The sequence below is a fragment of the Mus musculus genome, chromosome 11, assembly GCF_000001635.26.
Source record: "Mus musculus strain C57BL/6J chromosome 11, GRCm38.p6 C57BL/6J".
Taxonomy (NCBI): domain Eukaryota; kingdom Metazoa; phylum Chordata; class Mammalia; order Rodentia; family Muridae; genus Mus; species Mus musculus.
In genome coordinates, this window is record NC_000077.6 from 106,913,899 (window position 1) to 106,935,796 (window position 21,898).

The following is a 21,898-nucleotide window of genomic DNA, read 5'->3' on the forward strand; positions in this document are numbered from 1 at the left end:
GATAACTTTTTTTTTTTTTTTTTTTTTTTTTTTGGTTTTCGAGACAGGGTTTCTCTGTGTAGCCCTGGCTGTCCTGGAACTCACTTTGTAGACCATGCTGGCATCAAACTCAGAAATCCACCTGCCTCTGCCTCCCGAGTGCAGGGATTAAAGGCATGCGCCACCATGCCCGGCCAGAGGATAACTTTTAAGAAACAGTTCCTCACTTCTATCTTGTGAGGCTCAGTGACTGAACTCAGATCATCAGGCTTGGTGGCAAACTTCACTTGCTGAGACATCTCATTAGCTCCAGTGTCCAATTAATACACCTCAATTATACAAAACATGTAATAATGCGGATTACAGCAAGGATTAGTGTCATACATACACCTGTAATCAAGAGGTAAAGCAAGAAGACTGCTAAGTCCAGGCCAGTCTGATCTACACTGTTAAAAACTGTTTTATCTCACAAAACCAAACAAAATTTTTGAAAATGTTGATTATGTAGCTGGAGAGATGGCTCAGCTTTTAAGAGCATTTGTTGATCTTGCAAAGGACTCAGAATTGGCTCCAAGCACCAACATGATGGCTCACAATCACCTGTAACTCCAGTATCAGGAAATCCGATGTTTCTCTTCTGACTTCAGAAAGAACCATGTACACACAAACATACAAGCAAAACAGCCCCACACAAAATAAATATTTTTAAACGTTGATTATAACAGTATATTCTATAAAGGTTCAGCCTAGCTGGGCAGTGGTGGCTCACGCCTTTAATCCCAGCACTTGGGGAGGCAGAGGCAGGTGGATTTCTGAGTTCAAGGTCAGCCTGGTCTACAAAGTGAGTTCCAGGACAGCCAGGGCTACACAAGGAAACCCTGTCTCAAAAAAGCCAAAAAAAGAAAAAAAAAAAAAAAAAAAAGGTTCAGCCTTTTTAAAAAAAATAAGGTCTCAATGTGTAGCCTGCAACTCACTATATAGACCAGGCACACCTCAAACTCACAAAGACCAGCCCGTCTGTGCCTCCCAACAGCAGTGATTAATGGTATTCCACCACCACACCCATCGATTTTTAGCAGTCTTAAATATAAAAATAACAGAGGAGCAATGGAAAAAATACAGGAACAAAGATAAACAACCTATTATCATTTATCTAGGGACACATTACAGTAATACAATAACTTACATTCAAAATTATGATGAATCACAAATAGAGCTTTATACTCTGTTAGATATGATCTATTTTTTAAAAGTAAAATATATTAGGGCCAGGCATCTAGCTCAGTGTTAAGAGTGATTGCTTGGCATGCACAAGATGGTAGGCTCAATTCACACAAAATAAATAAAAGTAAAAATTTTGTGTGCCTTAAGTTTGACCTCCACTTTACCTTGAAATTTGAGTTTTGTCAGGAATGGTATCACACGCCTGTAATCCCAGAACTTGGAAAATGGAGGCAAAAATTTCAAAATGTCAACATTCTACACAGTGAATTTGAAACCAGTAAATTAAATAATCTGTTTATAAGAAAGAAAGAAAGAAAGAAAGAAAGAAAGAAAGAAAGGAAGGAAGGAAGAAAGAAAAAAGAAAATTGAATTATATGCTAAATATACGAAATTTTAACATGCTGAATAAGACGTTAGCATGTTGTCTTAGTCGGGATTATTACTGCTATGATAACCAAAAGCAAGTTGGGAAGGATTTATTTGGCTTACACTTCCACACCATAGTCCATCAGTAAAAGAAGTCAAGACAAACTCAAACATGGCAGGGATCTGGAGAAAGGAGCTGATCGGGGGTAGGGGGCATTTGGGTTTGATGCTTACTAGCCTGCTTTTCATAGCCTGCTCAGCCAGCTTATAGAATCCAGGACCAGCTCAGGGATGGCACCACCCACAACAGGCTAGGCCCTCCCCATCAATCACTAAGAAAATGCCCTACAGGTTTGCCTATAGCCTGATCTCATGGAGGAGTTTTCTCAATTGAGGTTCCCTCCTCTCTGATAACTCTAGTTTGAGTCAAGTTAACATAAAACTAGCAAGCACACGTTATTATAAAAATAGATCAATATGAAAAGGGCAGAAGCTATGATTTAAAACCCATACCTCAAGAAAACCAAACTACTGCCTATCTGAAGAAACCTAGAATGCAACAAGAGAGCACTTAAAAGATGGGGGCTATGCCATTTTAGTTTCCTCCTCAGAAGCCAGTGAAATGAATTAGTTATATTCAATAGCAAAGACCTCAAGAAGTCACTATGGTCACTGGCATTATTCATGCTTAGAAACCTAAAAGATGCAACAAAGCTTAAAATTTTCAAGTCTTGAGTTAAATAAAGCACTCAGTAAAATTATATTTACAATACAAGTATATTTAAAGTGAGGTTTTAAAATTAATTTTCCTTATAGGTCAACTTAACTTCTCTACTGCTAAGGATTTTTAAAATTAATGAGAAACAGCATACAAAAACACTACATTTACAACAAGGTCTAAAATAAAAGTTCTGGATAAGTAATCTGTTATTTTAGAAACTACACTAAACTGTATTTTCCAGAATTTGATTTTCAAAAACAGTAAGGGTATAAAAATTTATCTAATTTTTTTACTATAACCAAATATATAGAATATTTTCAACTAAAATCCTTTCTTAATGTTGTAGGAAAGCCTATATTATATATCACACTATAAATTACACATATATAACCAAGCCATTCCTACTCTAAACACACAAACTAAAATTAATAGCGCTCCCAGATAGCCCATTTTAATGACCAAATGTTAATGTGTCATAAAAGCTAAAAGAAGTAACTTGATAGCACATACCATATATTCACCAATGGTTTAAGGAATCTCATTTGAAAATAAATTCGTCTCAACTTCTTCAACAATATCACAATTTACTAATGGGTGGATTTTAGTAATAGTCTATGGAACATATCCATAGTGAGCAGAGATGGGGGGGGGGGGGGAGCTGAGACAGGGACAGGCAGAGACTGGCTATGAAAAGAATTGTTAGCACCTTTCAGCAATGGGCGATTCTCCATTAAGGATATAATTAACTGCAGTTCATAAAGTACTGTGGAATCAAAGGTATTCCATAAATGTAAATTTTTAAATGGCTTTAACTTAAAGTAAAAAGCAGTAATCTTAAAACATCTTATAGCCCAAGTGTATTATAAACCAAATAAAAGTTCACTGTGGGATTTCTTTTCTTTAAGTTTTTTTCCTCGATTAGGGAGTCCAGATCCAAATGAACTGTTAAACACTTAATCTAAAGGTATGCCAAACATTTCTTAAGGTCTTAACAAAGAATCAACTTTTTTTTAAAAAACAGAAAGAGTCCTAGGTTAAATATTTTATTTGGCTTCTCAAGATGGACTGAGAAGTTGGGCACCAGCTCCAGACTAAGTCCTGGACGCACATCAAACACAGCCCTGTCATTTATCCAGTCAGTCAAAACAATCTTTTCCATCTAACCCTTTTATGTTTGTGTCCTAAAAAGCTGCTAATTGAATCCAGCTCTTAAGATCTATTTGTTAAAATTTATACTATTTAATTTGTAAATGACGAACAAAAATGAAAAAATGTAAGTTAACGCTCCCTGCAAAACAGGAGATTCCATCATATGCAATCAAAGAGACAATGGTTTTAGTGTTTGTCAGACTTTGCGAAAACTATTCACAGGCAAATTCCCAATAGTTTTAGGAAACTGAGAGTAGTTCAAACTGTTTTTACAATTAAGAGGAGAGGACAGATATTTAAAATTCTTCAGAAAAAGCTAAGTGTACAAAATCACTCTATAAATTTAGTCTAATGTATTTTCTTGCTCAGAAACTTAGTGTGATCTTTTTCCTCTCAAACTTCACTGAGGGGACGTTTCCATAGTGCGGTGGTTATAATGTTTACCTCACAAATGTCACTCATAAATCTGTATAAACTCTCATATGCAGGAAAAAAATGACAGATAAATATAAGAGCTACTCAATCACACTAACCAACCCTCAGAACACTGAGCTGGCTGAGGGGGGAGGGTATTTCCTCTCCAGCCTGATGACCTGAGTTGGACTGGGAAGACTCGTAAGATAGAAAAGGAGATCTCACCTTGTCCTATCCAGCACACACGTTCCATGGCCATCACACACACACACACACACACACACACACACACACAGTACATAAATGTACTCTCAGTTCATTTTCAGTACATCTTAGTTCATTTGAACTACTCTGTTTCTTAAAACTATTGGGAAATTTGCCTGTGAATAGTTTTCGCAAAGTCTGACAAATACTAAAACCTCAGAACTCATTTTTTAATAATTTATTTTTATTTTATGTGCATTGGTGTGAGTGTGTCAGATCCCTTGGGACTGGAGTTACAGACAGTTGTGAACTGGAATTTGGGTGCTGGGAATTGAATCTGGGTCCTTTGGAAGAACAGAGGGTGCTCTTTACTAAGCCATCTCTCCAGCCCACCTCAGAACTCATTTTATCCAAAGAAAACCCAAACCCCTCTTTTCTCTCCCATACACATATATGTGTGTATGTGTATATATATGTATATGTATATATGTGTGTGTGTGTGTGTGTGTGTGTATATATATATATATATATCCCAGAAGGAAATAAATAACATCCATTTCTGATGGCTTTTGCACACCTACACTCACAATTTCTTTCTGTAATTATTGACAAAGGCGTGCCTAATAAGAACATTAATATATAAACTAGAGCACCAAGGATCCTTTATAATTGTATTCCGCTGACTTCCCCCCGCCCAAATGAACACAATAAAGATGAAAATCAAAGCACCCCCCCCACCCAGTGTTAATAATACCTTGTAATTTTCCCTAGGGAAAAAAAGGCTTCCAGGTCAATACTATGTATATTTTTTAATTACTGGAGATAGAGGTGGTATGTGTACCTAAGTGCAGGTGCTTGTGGGAGGCCAGATGCATCAGATCCCCTGGAGCTAGAGTTACAGGTGATAGTGAGCCGAGGACCTGGGTTGGGGTGTTGCGACTAGAACTCAGGTCCTCTTAGAGAACAGGATACATTTAACTACTGTGCCATCTCTTCAGCCTCAAAAGTAAAGTATTTTACTCTGTAGCCAACATACATTCCAACTAAGTTCTCAAATACCAAATTCACTTCAAGCTACCTAGAAAGTACAGCCGATGGACTGCCGGTTAACACACAAACATTCAACTACAAAGTTCACCCACAGAAATCTCAAAGTTTAGTGTGGGCAAACATAATTACAGCTTATCCTTCGCTGGCGCAAATGCATATGAACCAACTACAAAATGCCGTCTTCTTCACCACACATCTGAATATAAATGTGGACAATTTACTTGCTGTGAATGACGTGACTAGCTAGCAGAGGGACAATAGTTTCAATTACACGCTTTAAACCAAACGCAATTTTTCCTTAAAAGGAGGGGGACGTTGACCACGGAAGAATATCAGAAGTGGCATCGTAAGCAAATTATACCTGTAATATGTTAACAACTCCCTGCAGCTGGGAACATTAAACAGTCTTTCCCAAATCCCTCTGAGCATTCCTTTCCATTTAGAAAGAGGGTGAGAAGTGTGGAGAGGACTAGTGAAAGTTAGCTTAAAAGTTCGTATGCGTCCAGACTGAGAAACACATTGCAAAGCAAGGGATTCTAAACCAGGTCTGGAGTTAAGACATGAGCAACTAGTTCTGCGGCCTACAAGGAACAACCCCAAACATGCTACCCTACAATCAAACAACTTCCAAAACACAGAGTGTACAATGAGCCGGGAGTCGTGGGATCAGGCAGACACGCCGGAAAAGCCAACCACAGTCTCGGTCCCTCCCTCCCAGAGACGTGCGTTTAAGGTGTGTGGCACTGGCCACAGAGGTTGGCAGCACTGGAGAGTAAAGGTTTCACTGCCGGGCATAGGTAGGTGTCCAAGTTAACAACCCGGGAACACAAGCACTCTCCCGTTAAGCACTCACTCCATGTTTAAGGAGTGTTTACCGCGCGCAGTCAGCAACTGGATTCAGTAATCCCTTTCCCGACCCCACCTGGGCAGGAGCCCAGGGGCTGCTCCTGTGACCCCAGGAAACGAGACTTCAGGACCTCAAATCCGCCCTCCACGGGAGACCCACGGGCCACACACTGGGCGTTCTGAAGAATTTCCCAACCCCAGCTAAGTGGTTCTCCAATGACTCCCTAAACTAGGCCTTCCCACGCCCGGATTCCCGTCCAACGCCACCACCGACCGCGACCCCGGCCCTCTGCTTGCCCACAGGCGCCACAGCCGCCCGCCCAGCTCACCTGTCAGGCGCAGCTTGACGGGCCCGTTCCTCCGGCCTCCGGGGTTAGACATGTCCCCAGCGGCGGGGGAGGTGGCGGCGGCGGCGGCGGCGGCGCTCGCGGCCGGCGGGCCGGCGGGCGGGCGGGCGGACTGGGCTGGGCTGGGCCGACGGCGAGGCGCAGAGGAGTCACCACAGCGGCCGGGGCCGGGGTCCGAACAGCCCGCGCCGCGGCCGCCAGGGCCGGAGGGTCCCGGATGTGCCGAGCGCCGTCGCCATGAGCCGCGGAGGGAGCGGGACGCAGAGCTCCCCCCTCCTCCCACTTCTGCTTCCTCGGCCCGGGCCACACAACAAAGCGGCAGCCGCGGCCGGCCGCGCCGCCTCCGCCCCGCGCCCCCGCCGCCTCTTGTCCTCGCGGTCCGCCTCGGTCTCCCCTTCTCGGTGCCGCGAGGCCTGGGAGCGGACGGTGCGAAGTCTGCTGAGGCGGGCGGGTGCTCGGCCGCTTCCTCCTCCGCCCGCCCTCTTGTCTGAGAGAACCCGGTCCTGGGGCCGCAGCCGCTGCCGCCGCCGCCGCCGCCGCCACTCGTCGGCTCCTGGGGGCGGGGAGGAGACGGGGGCGGGGCCGGCGGGCGGGGCGGGGTTGCGGTGGGCGGGGCCGGCGAGGGGGCGGGCTTGTGGGCGAGGTCTCCTGCGCCTGGGGCGCCAGAGGAAGGCCTGGCTCCGCGCGAGCTGCGGGCAGCGCGTGCGCCACGGCCCAGACTGGGCCCCGAACTACACCGCCCGGCGGCGCCGGCTCGATGGCACCAGAGGGGCCTACTGACCAGCTAGCTCACTGAAAGATCGCCTGTGTCCCTACAGGGCAGAATGCCCGAGTAATACTCCCACTGCGCGCTCTGAGAGGCTGGCGAGAGTAAAGTTAGACCCAAGTCCGAAGAATTAATTCGCCAAGATGCTATTCCCACATCGAACGCTCCAGCAAATTCCCAGGAGTGCTTAGCTCTGAGTATTGTAATTGCCACCTCCACAGGCTCACCTGGTGCTCCATATCCGGTTACCTACCTGCTCGATTCTTCCCCCAACCCTGCCCAGGACAAGCATAGGGAGATAATACAAATGCGGCCAAAGACTGTGAACAAGATAGGTGGATATAGTGTGGAAAGCTCACGCAGTACTGTATTTTGCTGTCCCAGGAGGAAAAAAGAAAATGAATAGGACTGTAACTCTGACGCGGTGACTTACAACTAATAAGAACTTATTCTGGACAAATAAATAATGCAGGTTGTTTTGGGATTTTGTTTTGCAAGGTTGGGGTGAGAGTGCAGCCTAATAGTGAATTGTATTACATCAACTGCAACACATTTTTATGCAGCCATCTAAATGGCAATTGTGGTAGCCATGTAACATGTCAGACTTTATATGTAATGCAGGGTTTAAATGGAGAATACAAGTTTTATGTGCACGCAAGAGTAATAATGCAAACTAAGGATAAGAGTGTGGATTTGTGCCGGGCAGTGGTGGCGCATGCCTTGGGAGGCAGAGGCAGGTGGATTTCTGAGTTCGAGGCCAGCCTGGTCTACAAAGTGAGTTCCAGGACAGCCAGCGCTACACGGAGAAACCCTGTCTCAAAAAACCAAAAAAAAAAAAAAAAAAGAGTGTGGATTTATATCCATGTTAGCTTTGCTTTAAAGCTGTTATAACATTAATGCCGTTTAAACTGTTCATTGAAGCCTAATACATTTTAATCCTAAAACATTGCAAATGGTGACTTAAAATCTACCAGTTAAGACACTTCATTCTCCAGGTGAAATCCAAGAGCGTTTCATCGGTCTAAAAACACTCCTACGGATTAAAGTGATCCCAAAATCATAAGTTCTAGCAGTAAGACTTAAAATACAAGGGACAGCTCTAAAAATTCAATCAAGAAATACTAAGTGCTTATTATTCACAAAGCAATGAACAGGGCCCTTAAACACTTCTTTGTGCAATGTAAGATCTGAAGGCTCAGGAAATAATTCCCACAAAAGTTACTGTGGCGATAGAACAATTGCTACATCACTGTTTCAAACGCTAGGCTGAGACAATAAACTGAGCAGGCTGATGTATGCACTCTTCCTTTCCCTGGTTCTTATGGCCCACACTTTGTTCCCAACCACCCACTAGCATAATTTGTAGCTTTGTATTGGGAAATGGAAGTTAAGATTTCAGAAAATGGTCGGAAGCCTAGCAGGGGGTGGGAGGGTGGAAGACTGTTGTGAGTTTTAAGCAATACCTTCACATATGTGGCGGCTCAGGGAAATGGGCATAGGTTCAGACAATTCCGTTTAGACTTCCCTAAGAATAATGCTTTTAAACCATTCAGTCAGGGCTGAAGAGATGGTTTGTTGCTCTTGCAGATAATCTGGGTTCATCCCAGCACCCACAAGCTAGCTCACAACCATCTATAACCCCAGTTCCAAGGGATATGATGCTCTTTTCTAACTTCCATGGGCACCAAGCATGCATGCGATACACACAGATACATTCAGGAGAAGCATTCATACACACAAATAAGTCTTTTAAAAAGCTCAAAATATAAATAATAAGCAAAACCATTCAATATGTTGATAACCTCTGTGTAATGTTAGAAGTCAAATCCAGTGTCTTACACATGATAGGCAAGCATACTACCACTGAGCAACATCTATAATAACACTGTATTTGTTATTTTAGCTTTTATTTTACAGACAGGGACTCACTGTGTAAGCCTTGCTGGCCTGTAACTTACTATGTAGACCAGACTGGCTGGAAATGGACAGAGATCCATCCAAACCTACCACCACGCCCTTTATTATACTGGTAGTAATCTTTTTAAAGCTGGGTACGTGGATGTTTGTTTTATTGTTGTTTTCCTTAACACATTAAATCTTTAATATTGACTTTAATTAATAAATAAAATAAAGATTTTAGAAGACAAAAAAATAATAAAATCAAAAGGACTAATGTTAATAGGAAAGCCACTTCCAATAAATCTCTTGACAAAAAAGCCTCACCAGTGTAGGCCCAAAACAGAGCTCTCTGAGCCAGAAACCTTCAAGTAAAAAGGAGTTTTTATGCACATTCCCCCTTGGCTATTTCGTTAGTACACATTATATAGAAACTATGCAGTGGACTATCATCTGATACCTAGAAATTGGTAAGGAAAAAGATGAAAAGTAGGGATATTAATTATATGTGTTTAGATGTAAAAACTTTCAGGAAAAGAAAACAGCATTGAACAGAAAGAAATGGCCATTCTCTCCACAGCAAAATATTCCTATGAGAATTCATTCATCCAGCTAATGGTTTCTTAACTCCTTCTATGTAGTGGATGCAGTAATAGGCTTGGACTGAGATTTTTAAAAAATAATAATATTTAAAGATCAGTCTAGTGGCAGAAAACTATTAGAATAAGGAGAAGAAGAAGTCTGGAGATAAGGCTCAGTGGCTAGAGTGGTTGTCTCAAATTCTCAAATATACAAAGACCTGGGTTCAACCCTCAGCTTGCAAAAAGCCAATATAGCACAGGACATCATTGATTATATAGTGAATTCAAGGTCAACCTGGGCTACATAAGATTAATAATAATAGGGGGCTAGAGAGATGGCTCAGTGGTTAAGAGCACCGATTGCTCTTCCAGAAGTCCTGAGTTCAGTTCCCAGCAACCACATGGTGGACTCACAGCCATCTGTAATGGGATCCGATGCCCTCTTCTGGTGTGTCTGAAGACAGCTACACTACAGTGTAATAAATATAATAATATAATAAATAAATCTTTTTTAAAAGATTATTAATAATAATAATACAAGAAGGAGGGGAGGGAGGCAGAGAGGACTTGCTAACTTTGATTGCCAAAGCCCTTCCCTGGTCCACTGAATCAGAATTTCCTGCAGTCAAGGTGAAGGCGGTTTAAAAGCTCTATGGGCACTCAGATCCAAACCACCAAGGTTAGAAACCACCAGCCCGTTGGTCTGGAACTTGAGTGTGCATCAGGGTTACCCGGAGAACTTGCTAAACACTGGTGGCTGCATCCCACACCTGGGGGTGGGGCCGATGGGGGTCCATCTAGAGTGGCACTCTGGCATTTACTCTTATTCATTTGTCCATTGTCAGTGTGTATGGGGGCAGCAGAAGTGTATGTGTGAGAGAAATGATAACTTAGTACAATTGGTTCTCTTTGCACATCAAGCTGAATTCATCTGGCTTGCAAGGCAAATGCTTTTATCTCCTGAGCCTCTTTCCAGGGACCCCATTATCTCCTCCCTTCCCCCACCCCCTTCCCTGCCCCCTTGCTAGAGAAGGAACCTAGGGCCCTATGCCTACTAGGCAGGCACTCTACTGCTGGATTTATCCAGCCCCCTGCTTTGGAATTTCATTGCAATAGACTTTACTCTGTAGTTCACTCTGCTAGGAACTTGCTAGCAGCCCAGGCAGACCTCAAACTCACAGCAATCCTCCTGCTCCAGACTTTAGATTGCTGGGTCACCTGGCCCAGGTAACACAGTTGCCCAGGTGATGCAGGTCTGCTCAACAGAGCACTGTGCTGTGAGAGCACCTGTCCCATCTAAATTACACTGCTAAGAGATGCTTGAGTCTCATTAGATTCAATTTCAGCATCAGATGTACCTCATGCTTCATCTCAGCAACAATTTAGACATAGTTTTGAGGGCAAACAAAGGAAAAATATCAATCGTTAAGCAAATCATCCTTTGCTTTCTCCCTGAAGTCGGAACCCATTTCCAGGGCAAATTGTATCAGCACACACCTTTGACACGTGTGGGAATTGCAGAAAGTTTTTCAAAGCCATTTTGTCCCCTTGTGACTTCTAATTTGCTCTCGGTAGGATTGTACTGTGAACCTTTTATAGAATCAGCGTCTTAAGCATTTGTCTCAAGTATACTAACACCACCAATTTTATATCAATAAAATCAATCTTTGGTCAGAGGCTAAAGCACCTAGCACATCAGTGTGAGGACCAGAATTTTAATTAATTCCCAGAACCCAGAACATAAAAGCCAAGAGGGTATGTATGGTGCTCACCTAGAATCCCAGTGCCCAGGTGTCAGAGACAAGGCATCCATCCCTAGGGCAAGCTGGCTAGCTAGACTACCCAAATCTACAAGCTCTGGGTTCATCAAGAAACCCTGCCTCAAAAAGATACCCAACATCCATTTCTGGCTTCCATAAGCACATGAATGCACACACATGTACTATCACATATATCCACGTGTACGTACACCACAAATATACGCATGCAAAAAACAAAATCTTTTCCCAGAAGTGTCACTTAACAGAACACTCCAATAAAGAAGCTGTGACTTGATGGGAAAGCTGAGCAGCAGATTATAGCTCTTGTGTCCAAGCTCTAGGACCAGAGTTTGAACCCTGGGCCCCAAACGACAGAAAGAAGAACAGAAAGTTTCCTCTGGCATGCACAAACCCACACATATATACACCCACACAAATGAATAAATGGAAGTTTTAAAGATGAAGATATGATAACAGCATGTGCTAAAGAGCATTTTTAACCAAAAGATTCATTGGATGTTTTTCTAATCACTTAGCATGGTATCCTTTCTAATGATAGCCTAGACCAGTGACGAAAATCTACACACAGTTATAAGAACATTTAAAATCCTTTGTTTAAAACATGTTTCTGTTTTCCTGGGCTCACGTTGAATTTAATATGACTTTGCAAGAAAATGCTTACCATCTGGATTTGGTGTTTCTTCTGTTCCTTCCAGCCTTTAATATATTTCCACATGGAGGTATTGTCTCCACCACTAAAACAAAACAAAACAAAACAAAAACCAAAAAACACCAAGTCTGAAGTAAGGTTGTGTGAATAATGGCGCTATTATGCAGAGCTATTTTTATAGTGCGAATTTCTAATTTCATACAGCATCTGTGTCACGGGGGTAAAAAAAAAAAAAAGCAGGCATCAGGTAGTCAGCGATAAAAGCTTTAAAAATTAGCTCTCTTCATTTTTTAAATTTTATGGATTCAACTTAACATTAGGTTGTCACTGGACAGGATAGTACCCGCCTAATATTCCAGCTATGAGACTAAAGTAGAGAATTACCTCAATTTCAAGGCCAACCTGGGCTATTAGTGAATCCCAGGCTAGTCTAACTCCTTCCAGTTTGCTCTGCGCTGGTAAAACAGCCCCTGGGAAGTTATCGTGTAAACGTGAGCCTCCCTCTCCCATCATTGTACACTGAGCTTTGCTTCGGCCTTTGGGATCATAGGAGTACTCATGGCTAGTCCTGTTGCAACAGGGTCTATGGTTAAGCCACATTCTGAACTCTTTTATGGCCTCTTCTTCCAGCAGATCTGGTCTCCAAGATGGAAACTGAAGTCCCATCTCCTTTTAAATGTCTCTCCAGATCTGTGTATCCCCAACCCCACCCCACCCCACCCTCATCCCCTGCCAATCATTTGTTTCTTACCTCTAACTTGATATACTAATTGACAGTCCCTAAACAATCCCTCTGAGAAAATCGACCCTGCTGATGGCTGGAGGATAGTGCCTTGGGCTCCACTCCAGAGATCCTAATTCAGCCACTGGGTTCAACGCCATGAATTTGCATTTTTTTTTCAGTGCTACTGGAGCAGAGAACACACTGTGAGAATCGTCCCAGGTAGCCATGTTTACAGCAAGTGAGTGTGGCATCAGCCGCTTTGGAAGTGGCATATAAGAAGCCAGTCTGGTTTTCTGCCCTTGGAATGTGAGATGGGGACTCTGGCCTCTGGCTGACTGAGCTAGCTGTGAAGAGCTGAGTTGAGAGATCTTAGGGTTGGCAGCTGATGAAGCCAATTGTAAAACCATAGGCCTTTCAAATAGATAAGAGGAGATAGGTCAGGCTGGCAGACAGGGAGGAGCTCTCAGACTTCTAAATTCTCATGAAGGAGATGGAGAGGGTGATAGCTTCCCTGCCAATACTTTTAACCAGGTACGTGCTTATTTTCATCCCCCAAATATCTGTCCTGGTTAGTTGGTTTTTTTGTTTGGTTGTTTTTTGGGGGACTTGTTTTATTGGGAGGGGGGAGTATTGCTGGTTTGTTGTTGTTTTGGGCTTTTGTTTTGTTTTGTTTTGTTTTGTTTTTTGTTTTTTTTCAGCTTGACACAACATAGAGCCACCTGGCAAGGGAGAATGGCAACTAAAGAACTGCCTTGGTCAGACGGCCCGTAGAAAAGTCTGTAAGTCATTGTCTTGGTTAATGATTCATGGGAGCCAGTTCAGACCACTGTGGGCGGCACCATCCCTATGCAGGTAGACCTAGGCTATATAAGAAAACTAGCTAAGGGGTTGTTTGGAGAGATGGCTCAGTAGTGAGGTGGTCTTGCAGAGAACCTGGGTTTAGTTCCTAACACGCACATGGTGGCTCGTAACTGCATTTAACTCCAGTAAATTCAATGCCTACTTCTGACTTCTGATGCATGTCTCACACACACACACACACACACACACACACACACACACACACACACACACACACAGAATAAATACTTTAAAGATTTCTGAAATGGCAAATGTCACTTGTGTTGTGTGCATTTTGGACTATGCAGATCAAGGGGGTAATAACCAAATACCCATGGATTTCCAACAAGTTCATCACCCACTAAATTCTGCCCAACATCAGATTTTGCCCATAGAACCCTGTAGAAGACCTTACCTGATTCAGCCACTCTTAGAAGACCTTACCTGATTCAGCCACTCTCTACAGCTGGTTTAACTCAGCTCTAACAATCTCACCATAGAACAGGGAAAAAAAAATCACTTGGCCTTAAATTGACTGTCATACCCTCTGCCTAAGTGTTAAAACTGAGCAGATCTTGTATTTCAAAGTAGTCTCCAAAAGACAAGTGAGCTAAACAACCCCCTACTATGGGTAGAACTGTGTTCCCAGAAATGATGTGTCAAAGTCCCAACCCCAGCATTCCTGTGACTATGACCTTAGGATCTTGGCAAGCACAACTAAGTTAAGGTGAGGTCACCAGGATGGGTCCTGTTTCAATGTGAGCGGCGGTTTCCTTGTTTGTTTTCAAGTGGTACCTCTTTAAAAAGATGAAAATGCTAGAAACGCACTGGGAGACTTATGTGGTTGGTGTGATGCAGCGGATGCCAAGGAACACCAAGGATTGCCGACCATCACCAGAAGCTAGAGTCTTAAATAAGGGGGCACGTTCTAGCTTGTGTTCTGTTGCTGAGATGTAAATGAAATTAAACTGAAAGGGCTGGAGAGATGGCTCAGTGGTTAAGAGCACTGACTGCTCTTCCAGAGGTCCTGAGTTCAATTCCCAGCACCCACATGGTGGCTCACAACCATCTGTCATGGGATCCGATGCCCTCTTCTGGCGTGTCTGAAGACAGCTACAAGTGTACCCATACACATAAGATAAATAATTAATTTTAAAAACTAAGACTAAAAATCCCATTTTCTGGGCTGGAGAGATGGCTCAGAGGTTAAGAGCACTGACTGCTCTTCCAGAGGTCCTGAGTTCAATTCCCAGCAACCACGTGGTGGCTCATAACCATCTGTAATGTAATCTAGTGCCCTCTTACAGCCTGCAGGCATACATGCAGGCAGAACAGTGTATACATAATAAATAAATTAATCTTGAAAAAGAAATCCCATTGTCCAGTGGCTGGAGAGATGGCTCCGTGGGTAATACTAGCCAGGCATAGTGACACATGCCTTTAATTCCCAGAACTCTGGAGGCAGAGGCAAGCAGATCTCTGGAAGTGTGTGGCAAGTCTGGTTTCCAGGGACAAACAATGAACCCCGTCTCAAAAAACCAAAACCAAAAACAAAAACAAAAACAAAACCAAAACCAAAAACAAAAACAAAAACAAAACAAAAACAAAAACTGGCTGTTCTTGAAGAGGACCTGGTTTTGATTCCCAGCATCCACATGGTGGTTCATAACTGTTTGTAACTCTATTTCAAGAGGACCTGACGCCCTCTTCTGGCTTCCACAGGTACTGCATGCATGTTGCACAGACAGGTATTCAGACAAAACACTCATACACATAAGCCATAAAGAAACTTTCAAAAAATAAAATAATAACCAAAAAAACTTTCTAAAAATCATATTGAGGAGGAAACAGTTTATTTCAGCTTATGCTTCCAGACCATAGTCCATCAGTGAGGAAAGTCAGGGCTAGATCTGACTCAGAATCCATGGAGGAATGCAGCTTAGTGTCTTGCTTTCAGGCCCATGTTTCACTGCCTTCATTATATATCCCAGGCCCAGCTGCCCTCAGATGGCACATCCACGGGGTTCTGGGCCTGCCTACAACAATTAGCAACCAAGAAAATGCTCCACCAACACATCCGTAGGCCAGCCAACCGGATGCAGGTAATTTCTTAATGGAGGGCCTTCTTCCAGATGTGGTCGACAACCAAGATTAGCCATCACAGAGCTCCTTGTCTTTGCACTTCCTGCTTTCATAACTGTGAGAGTTGCCTCCCATACTCAGGGCCCTGGATGGAGTCACAAGTACTGGGACCAGGGACAGACGGGACTTGTGGAAGAATAAATTCCAGTTATTTTATGCCATCAAATCTGGAATACTTTATCATGGAAGCTCTGAGAAACAAACCTCAGCTTTAGGTCCTCTCTGTACCGTCTCAGATACAGTGCAGGCGACAGGGCATGGCACGTTGCACAGCTGATTGTCATCATCCCTGGCTTTTTGCACTACTGCACTTGGGTGCGGTGTATGTCTGTGCAGTATACATGTATGTACTCACCTTCATGCATGTACAGGAAGAAGTCAGAGGTCGACATCAAGTGTCTTCCTCTATTGTTCTCTATCGTATTTTTTGAGACAAGGCCTCTCGATGAATGTAGAGTTCCCGTTGTCAGCTAGACTGGCTGGCCAGCGAGCTGATGAGATCTGCCTGACCTTGATTTTCCTAGTGCAGGAGGTTACATGTATGTGAGTGTTTAAGAGTAATGGAGATCCGAACTCGGATCCTCCTGCTGGTGTAGCAACCCCTACACCCACTGAGCCACCTCCTCAATCCCAATACTATGCCTTTTTGTTTTGTTTTGTTTTGTTTTTCCCAAACAGAGAATCATGAAACTCAAGGCCATTTTTTTTTTTTTTTTGCGTACCCATTCTCAAATGTCTAAAGTATACGAACCAGCTTGTTAGGCTGTGAATTCAGAGCTAAAAGAAAATGTAATTTGAAGAGATTGCATATTTTCCAAAGCCAATTTGGTGATTTAAGCATGGAAGCATTACAATGAAATGTTTGCAGAGCTATCTGCGCGTGCTGTGCTGTAAGCCGATCTCATGAAGCAACACGTCTTTTCGAGATGAGGTAGCAGCCTCGGCCCCCAGGGACAGGGAGCAGGGCATCACTCCGAGGCAACTACTTTGGACAACTGAGCTACATGAGCAGACCAAAAGGAAGTCGTTTCCAATCATCTTCAAAATACACACTGTAGTAGCTACAACACGAATCTCCAAGGGCAGGGGAGGAGATGGGGAAATATTTGTGTGATGCAGTCTTTATGGGTAATGCAGAGACTATGGGCCAGAATGAGATCAACATGACTCCTAAGCTCATGTGTCAATGTCAAACCACTGCTTTAAAAAAAAAAAACAAACAGTCCCTCAGTGGCCGCTTGTGGCCGCTTTTGCCTTTTGGATCCTGCCCAGTCTGTTTTGAGTGGGATTCTTGGCACTACCTGGACTCAGCCTCCCTCCTCAGCTCCATTTCCTCCTCGGCTCCACCTAAAGACTCACATCTTTCAGATTCCTGGCTCATTTCTCTTCTTGCCTTCAGATATCTGCCTTCCAGTCTGTGTGCCGTGTCAGAGCAGAAGAGGGCCCAATTGTGCATCTTTTACATAATATAATTGACTACTTGGTAGGAATATTTGAGTATGGATTCATCTGTTTGTATATTTCTTAGAGGTATGTCATTTCGGTTAATTGTGGCTAATTAGGATAATCACAAGAAAGCCTCTTCCTGGGGGCTGGAGAGATGGCTCAGCGGTTAAGAGCACTGACTGCTCTTCTGAAGGTCCCGAGTTCAATTCCCAGCAACCACATGGTGGCTCACAACCATCTGCAATGAGATCTGACTCCCTCTTCTGGAGTGTCTGAAGACAGCTACAGTGTACTTACTTATATAATAAATAAATCTTAAAAAAAAAAAAAGAAAGCCTCTTCCATCTGCATTCTCCTAGATTTAAAAGTAGCAGATATTGTGTCTGTGTGTGTGTGTCTGTGTGTGTATCTGTGACTGTGTATGTGTCTGTGTATATCTGTGTGTCTGTGTATATCTGTGTGTATCTGTGTATGTGTCTGTCCATGTGTGTCTGTGTGTGTATCTGTGACTGTGTATGTGTGTGTCTGTGTATGTCTGTGTGTGTCTGTGTATGTCTCTGTGTGTCTGTATGTCTGTCTCTGTGTGTCTGTGTGTAGAGATCAGAGAGTTAAGCCCAGATGTCCATTACTCTTTGTCTCACTTTTGAGACATGGTTTCTCAACTGACCCTGGAGCCAATCTGGTAGATCAGGCCTTGAACTCTCAGAGATCCACTTGCCTTTGTCTCCTGAGTGCTGGGATCAAAGGTGTGCACCACCATGCCAGGCTTCCTGCCTGACTTTTTTACATGTCTTCTGGGGGCACTGAACCTGGGTCTTCATGCTTGTTTTGCAAACTCTTTACTAACTGAGCCATCTCCCCAGCTCTGGTCATCTTAATAGACAGTCATAGCCTGGTGTCATGTATACTTCTGTAATACCAACACTTAGAAGGATGAGACCATAGGATGGTGAGTTCCAGGCTAGCCTAGGCTACACAGCAAACACTTGGTCCTCAAGGTAACACCCCTAAAATATCTCACCAAAAGTTTAGGCTTTTCTTTGAGGTGGGGCTAGATTTTGGCAGTGCCTCTAGCATGGATGGTTAAGGCTGATGGCATATGAAAAGAATAAACAGGGTAGGTGGACTGAAGGCCACTGGGATCCAAGGAAACTAAATTCCTTAGACGGGGAAGTCAGACACATTACCTGACATGCAGTTGAGTCAGAAGCAAAGAGCCCTATTGAAAACAGATTCAATGACTTTTAATATCATTACAAAACAGTGTAGTCTTGTCTTTTGCAAACAGGGACAGAAGAAACTGCTAGACTATATCCACTTCTTTTACTTTTTCTTTTTCTTTTTTGTTTTTTTTTCAAAACAGGGTTTCTCTGTATAGCCCAGGCTGTCCTGGAACTCACTTTGTAGACCAGGCTGGCCTCAAACTCAGAAATCCGCCTGCCTCTGCCTCCCAAGTGCTGGGATTAAAGGCGTGCGCCACTGGCTTATATCCACTTCTTGAAACAGTAGACAGAGTAACTAGGGACCTATTTTCTTACCTGCTGAGAGGCATTAAGATGCTAGAAGAATGGCTCTCAACTTTCCTAACACTGCAACCCTTTAACACAACTCCTCATGTTGCGGTGACCCCCAAATATAAAGTTATTTTTGTTGCTACTTCATAACCATAATTTTGCTACAGTTATGAATCATATTGTCAATATCTGTAAAAGGGTCACTCGCCTCCAAAGGGGTATAAACTTATAAATTAAAGATTATCCTGGACAGCATAGCAAGAGTATATCCGAGAGAGAAGGAAGAGAAGTCGGGTTGGGGAGGGGAGAAGAGAGGGGAAGAGAGAGGGAGCAAGACTAGAGCTAAACTGGTTCCCTTCAGCTGATTGTCTGGTTTAGCTTATTTAGATGTGTGTGTGGGGGGGGGGTCGTTATTGTTTGTTTGTTTGTTTTTTGGTCCAGGTGCCTTTTCCGGGAGGGATGTTTCCTCTGTTTGTTTTTGAGACAAGGTTGCAGGCTGGCTTGGCACTTGATACATGTCCCAGGGTGGCTGGAATGAACCTCCTGCGTTAGTCTCCCGAGTGCTGGGATTACAGGCATGAGCACCACACCCAGCTTAGAATTTTTCAAGAATTGTTTTCGGTATTAAACCCTCAGCGGCCATTCCTTTTTTTTATAACTTGTTATTGTGGCTTTAAAGCCCTACCCACTGAATTGGTTTGGACCTTATTGAGAAAGGAATCTACAAATAGATGTCAAAACACACGTTCTACCCTATAATTCCACTCTAGGAATCTAAGTCTAAGGAAACAATGAGGATAAGCATAAAACAAGGTTATCCATCCGGAAGCTGCACAGGAGCACAAGATGGAAAGGGCGCAGAAATGTACAAACGGAGATTGGTTTAAAGATAATTGGTGTAGTCATACGATAAACTATTATGTAACCATGGAAAATCGTGTTCCCGAAGATTTTATTATTTTTTTTCTTCAGATGTTTTTATATTAAAAAAAGAAAATTTCTCCTCCCTTCTTCTCTCTTTCCCTGGGGGAAACAGCCATCATGAATTTGGCATGCAATCTTTCTCTGCAGGTTTTCATGTTTCATTTTCTTTAGTGACAAAAAGGAATGCCTTTGTAATATAAATATGTGAAAAAAATATGTGACAAAAATAATCTCAAACCCCATCATTAATCAAATACACTTTCTGTTCATGCATTCAAAATGATATTTACTAAGAATATGAGAGCCTCACCACTGTTTCCAGAGCATGTAATCAGTACAAGGGGTAAAATAACCAGAACGGATGCCAAAGAGGCACAGTGTTTGTGGCTTGCAATGATTTTTGTATGAGTATCTGAGTGAGGGCATGTGCCTGTGAAGGCCAAAGGCATCAGATCCCACCGGAGCTGGGGTTCTACGTGAGCCATCTGGATCCCCTAGAAGAGCCGTACGTGCTCTTAACCACTGAGCCATCTCTCCAGACCTGTGTGTATCTTTTATAAATAATGTGCAAAGGACCAGGCAGAGTGATGTGTGCCTGTGATCCCTGAATTCCGGACGTAGAGGCAGGAGGATCAGACGGTCAAGCCCATCATTAGCTAACAAGTCAGGCCTGTCTGGGCTCCTTAACAATCCTGTCTCAAGCCAGACCGGGTGGTGGTACATGCCTATAATCCCAGTACTCAAGGGGCAGAGACAGAAATATCTCCAAGTTCAAGGCCAGCCTGGTCTATGTAGTGAGTTCCAGGACAGCCAGGGCTACAAAGAAACAGACATACAAAAAAAAAAAAAAAAAAAAAAAAAAAATCCAGGCTCAAAATCAAAACAAACAAACATGGTACACAAAAGTTAAGAGGAAAAGCCATGCATGGTGGCGCACGCCTTTAATCCCAGCACTCGGGAGGCAGAGGCAGGTGGATTTCTGTGCTCGAGGCCAGCCTGGTCTACAAAGTGAGTTCCAGGACAGCCAGGGCTATACAGAGAAACCCTGTCTTAGAAAAAAAAAAAAAACTAAAACTAAAACACCAAACAAAACAAAAACAAACAAAAAGTTAGGAGGAGAACCGTCCAGTATCTGCTTCTTAGAATGGTACCTCTCAAAGAGATTCTCCAGTTTTAGTTTTACTGGGAACATTGAAACAATTATTTGTTTTCTTAAACTTCTTTCCCACTGGATAAAAACTAGGACAACAGATATTAGGGCCCTCAGTGTCAGACATGTCTGAGGTGGGAGTCAACAACAGAGAAAGTGAGATATTTGGAATGAGAAATATCTGCTGGAGCCTGGGGCATCTGAATGTCTGGTCTCCAGTTCTCAGCATTGTTTGGGGCGTTGAGGAAGAGGGGTCTTGCTGGAGAAAGCGTGTCACTGGAGGCAGGCTGTGAGAGTGAAAAGACCAGAGAGTTTGCTCATTGGTTTCACAGTGCTGTTCAAAATACGAATCTTGGCTTCTACTCCAGCCACCAGGCCTATTTCGGGCTCCCCTCATCATGGACTCTAACCCTCTGGAATTGAAAGGGATAAAAAAATTGTCTCTTCTCAAAGTTGCCTTGTCTTAGTCAGGGTTTGTATTCCTGAACAAAACATCGTGACCAAGAAGCAGTTGGGGAGGAAAGGGTTTATTCGGCTTACATTTCCACATTGCTGTTCATCACCAAGGAAGTCAGGACTGGAATTCAAGCAGGGCAGGAAGCAGGAGCTGATGCAGAGGCCATGGAGGGATGTTCTTTACTGGCTTGCGTCCCCTGGCTTGCTCAGCTTGCTCTTTTATAGAACCAAGACTACCAGCCCAGAGATGGCACCACCCACAAGGGGCCTTTCCCCCTTGATCACTAATTGAGAAAATGCCTTACAGCTGGATCTCATGGAGGTATTTCCTCACCTGAAGCTCCTTTCTCTGTGATAACTCCAGCCTGTGCCAAGTTGACACAAAACTAGCCAGTACACTCACGGTGCTTTATCACAGCAATAAAAAAATTAAAACTACCATGAAGTGTGGGTCAAGTTTTCAGTCACCTGCCCACAGCATCCTGACTCCCCTATCCAGCAAAGCCCAGTCTCCCTGGTAGATATTGCATCTGCATCAGTCAATAGGTTCCAGGTGAATCCTCACCGAGGCGGTGAAGCATTGGCTCCAGCTCAAGCAAGGTTTGTAAACTTTTCTTGTAAAAAGCCAGGTGATAAAACATTTTATTATGGATGCCATAGTCATCTCCATTGCAAGTACTCCAAGCAACATGCAGGCCAATGGAACGGCTCGGTAGCAAAAAGCAACAG

General features: G+C 43.3%; 1 protein-coding gene across 4 annotated transcripts in view; it reads right to left on the minus strand.

The window, feature by feature from the left end:
• The window catches only part of Smurf2 (SMAD specific E3 ubiquitin protein ligase 2), a 100,687-nt gene extending 93,838 nt beyond the window's left edge, over window positions 1–6,849 (minus strand). For 2 of the 4 annotated variants that reach the window (NM_025481.3, NM_001362894.1), the window contains exon 1: window positions 6,283–6,817. In NM_025481.3, coding sequence (NP_079757.2) covers window positions 6,283–6,334 — 52 coding nt within the window. In that variant the 5' untranslated portion in view covers window positions 6,335–6,817. Of the gene's footprint in view, window positions 1–6,282 lie in introns of all 4 variants that reach the window. The other 2 variants (XR_001780039.2, XM_006533936.4) reach the window with 2 other exon arrangements.
• Between the last annotated feature and the right edge of the window lie 15,049 nt (window positions 6,850–21,898).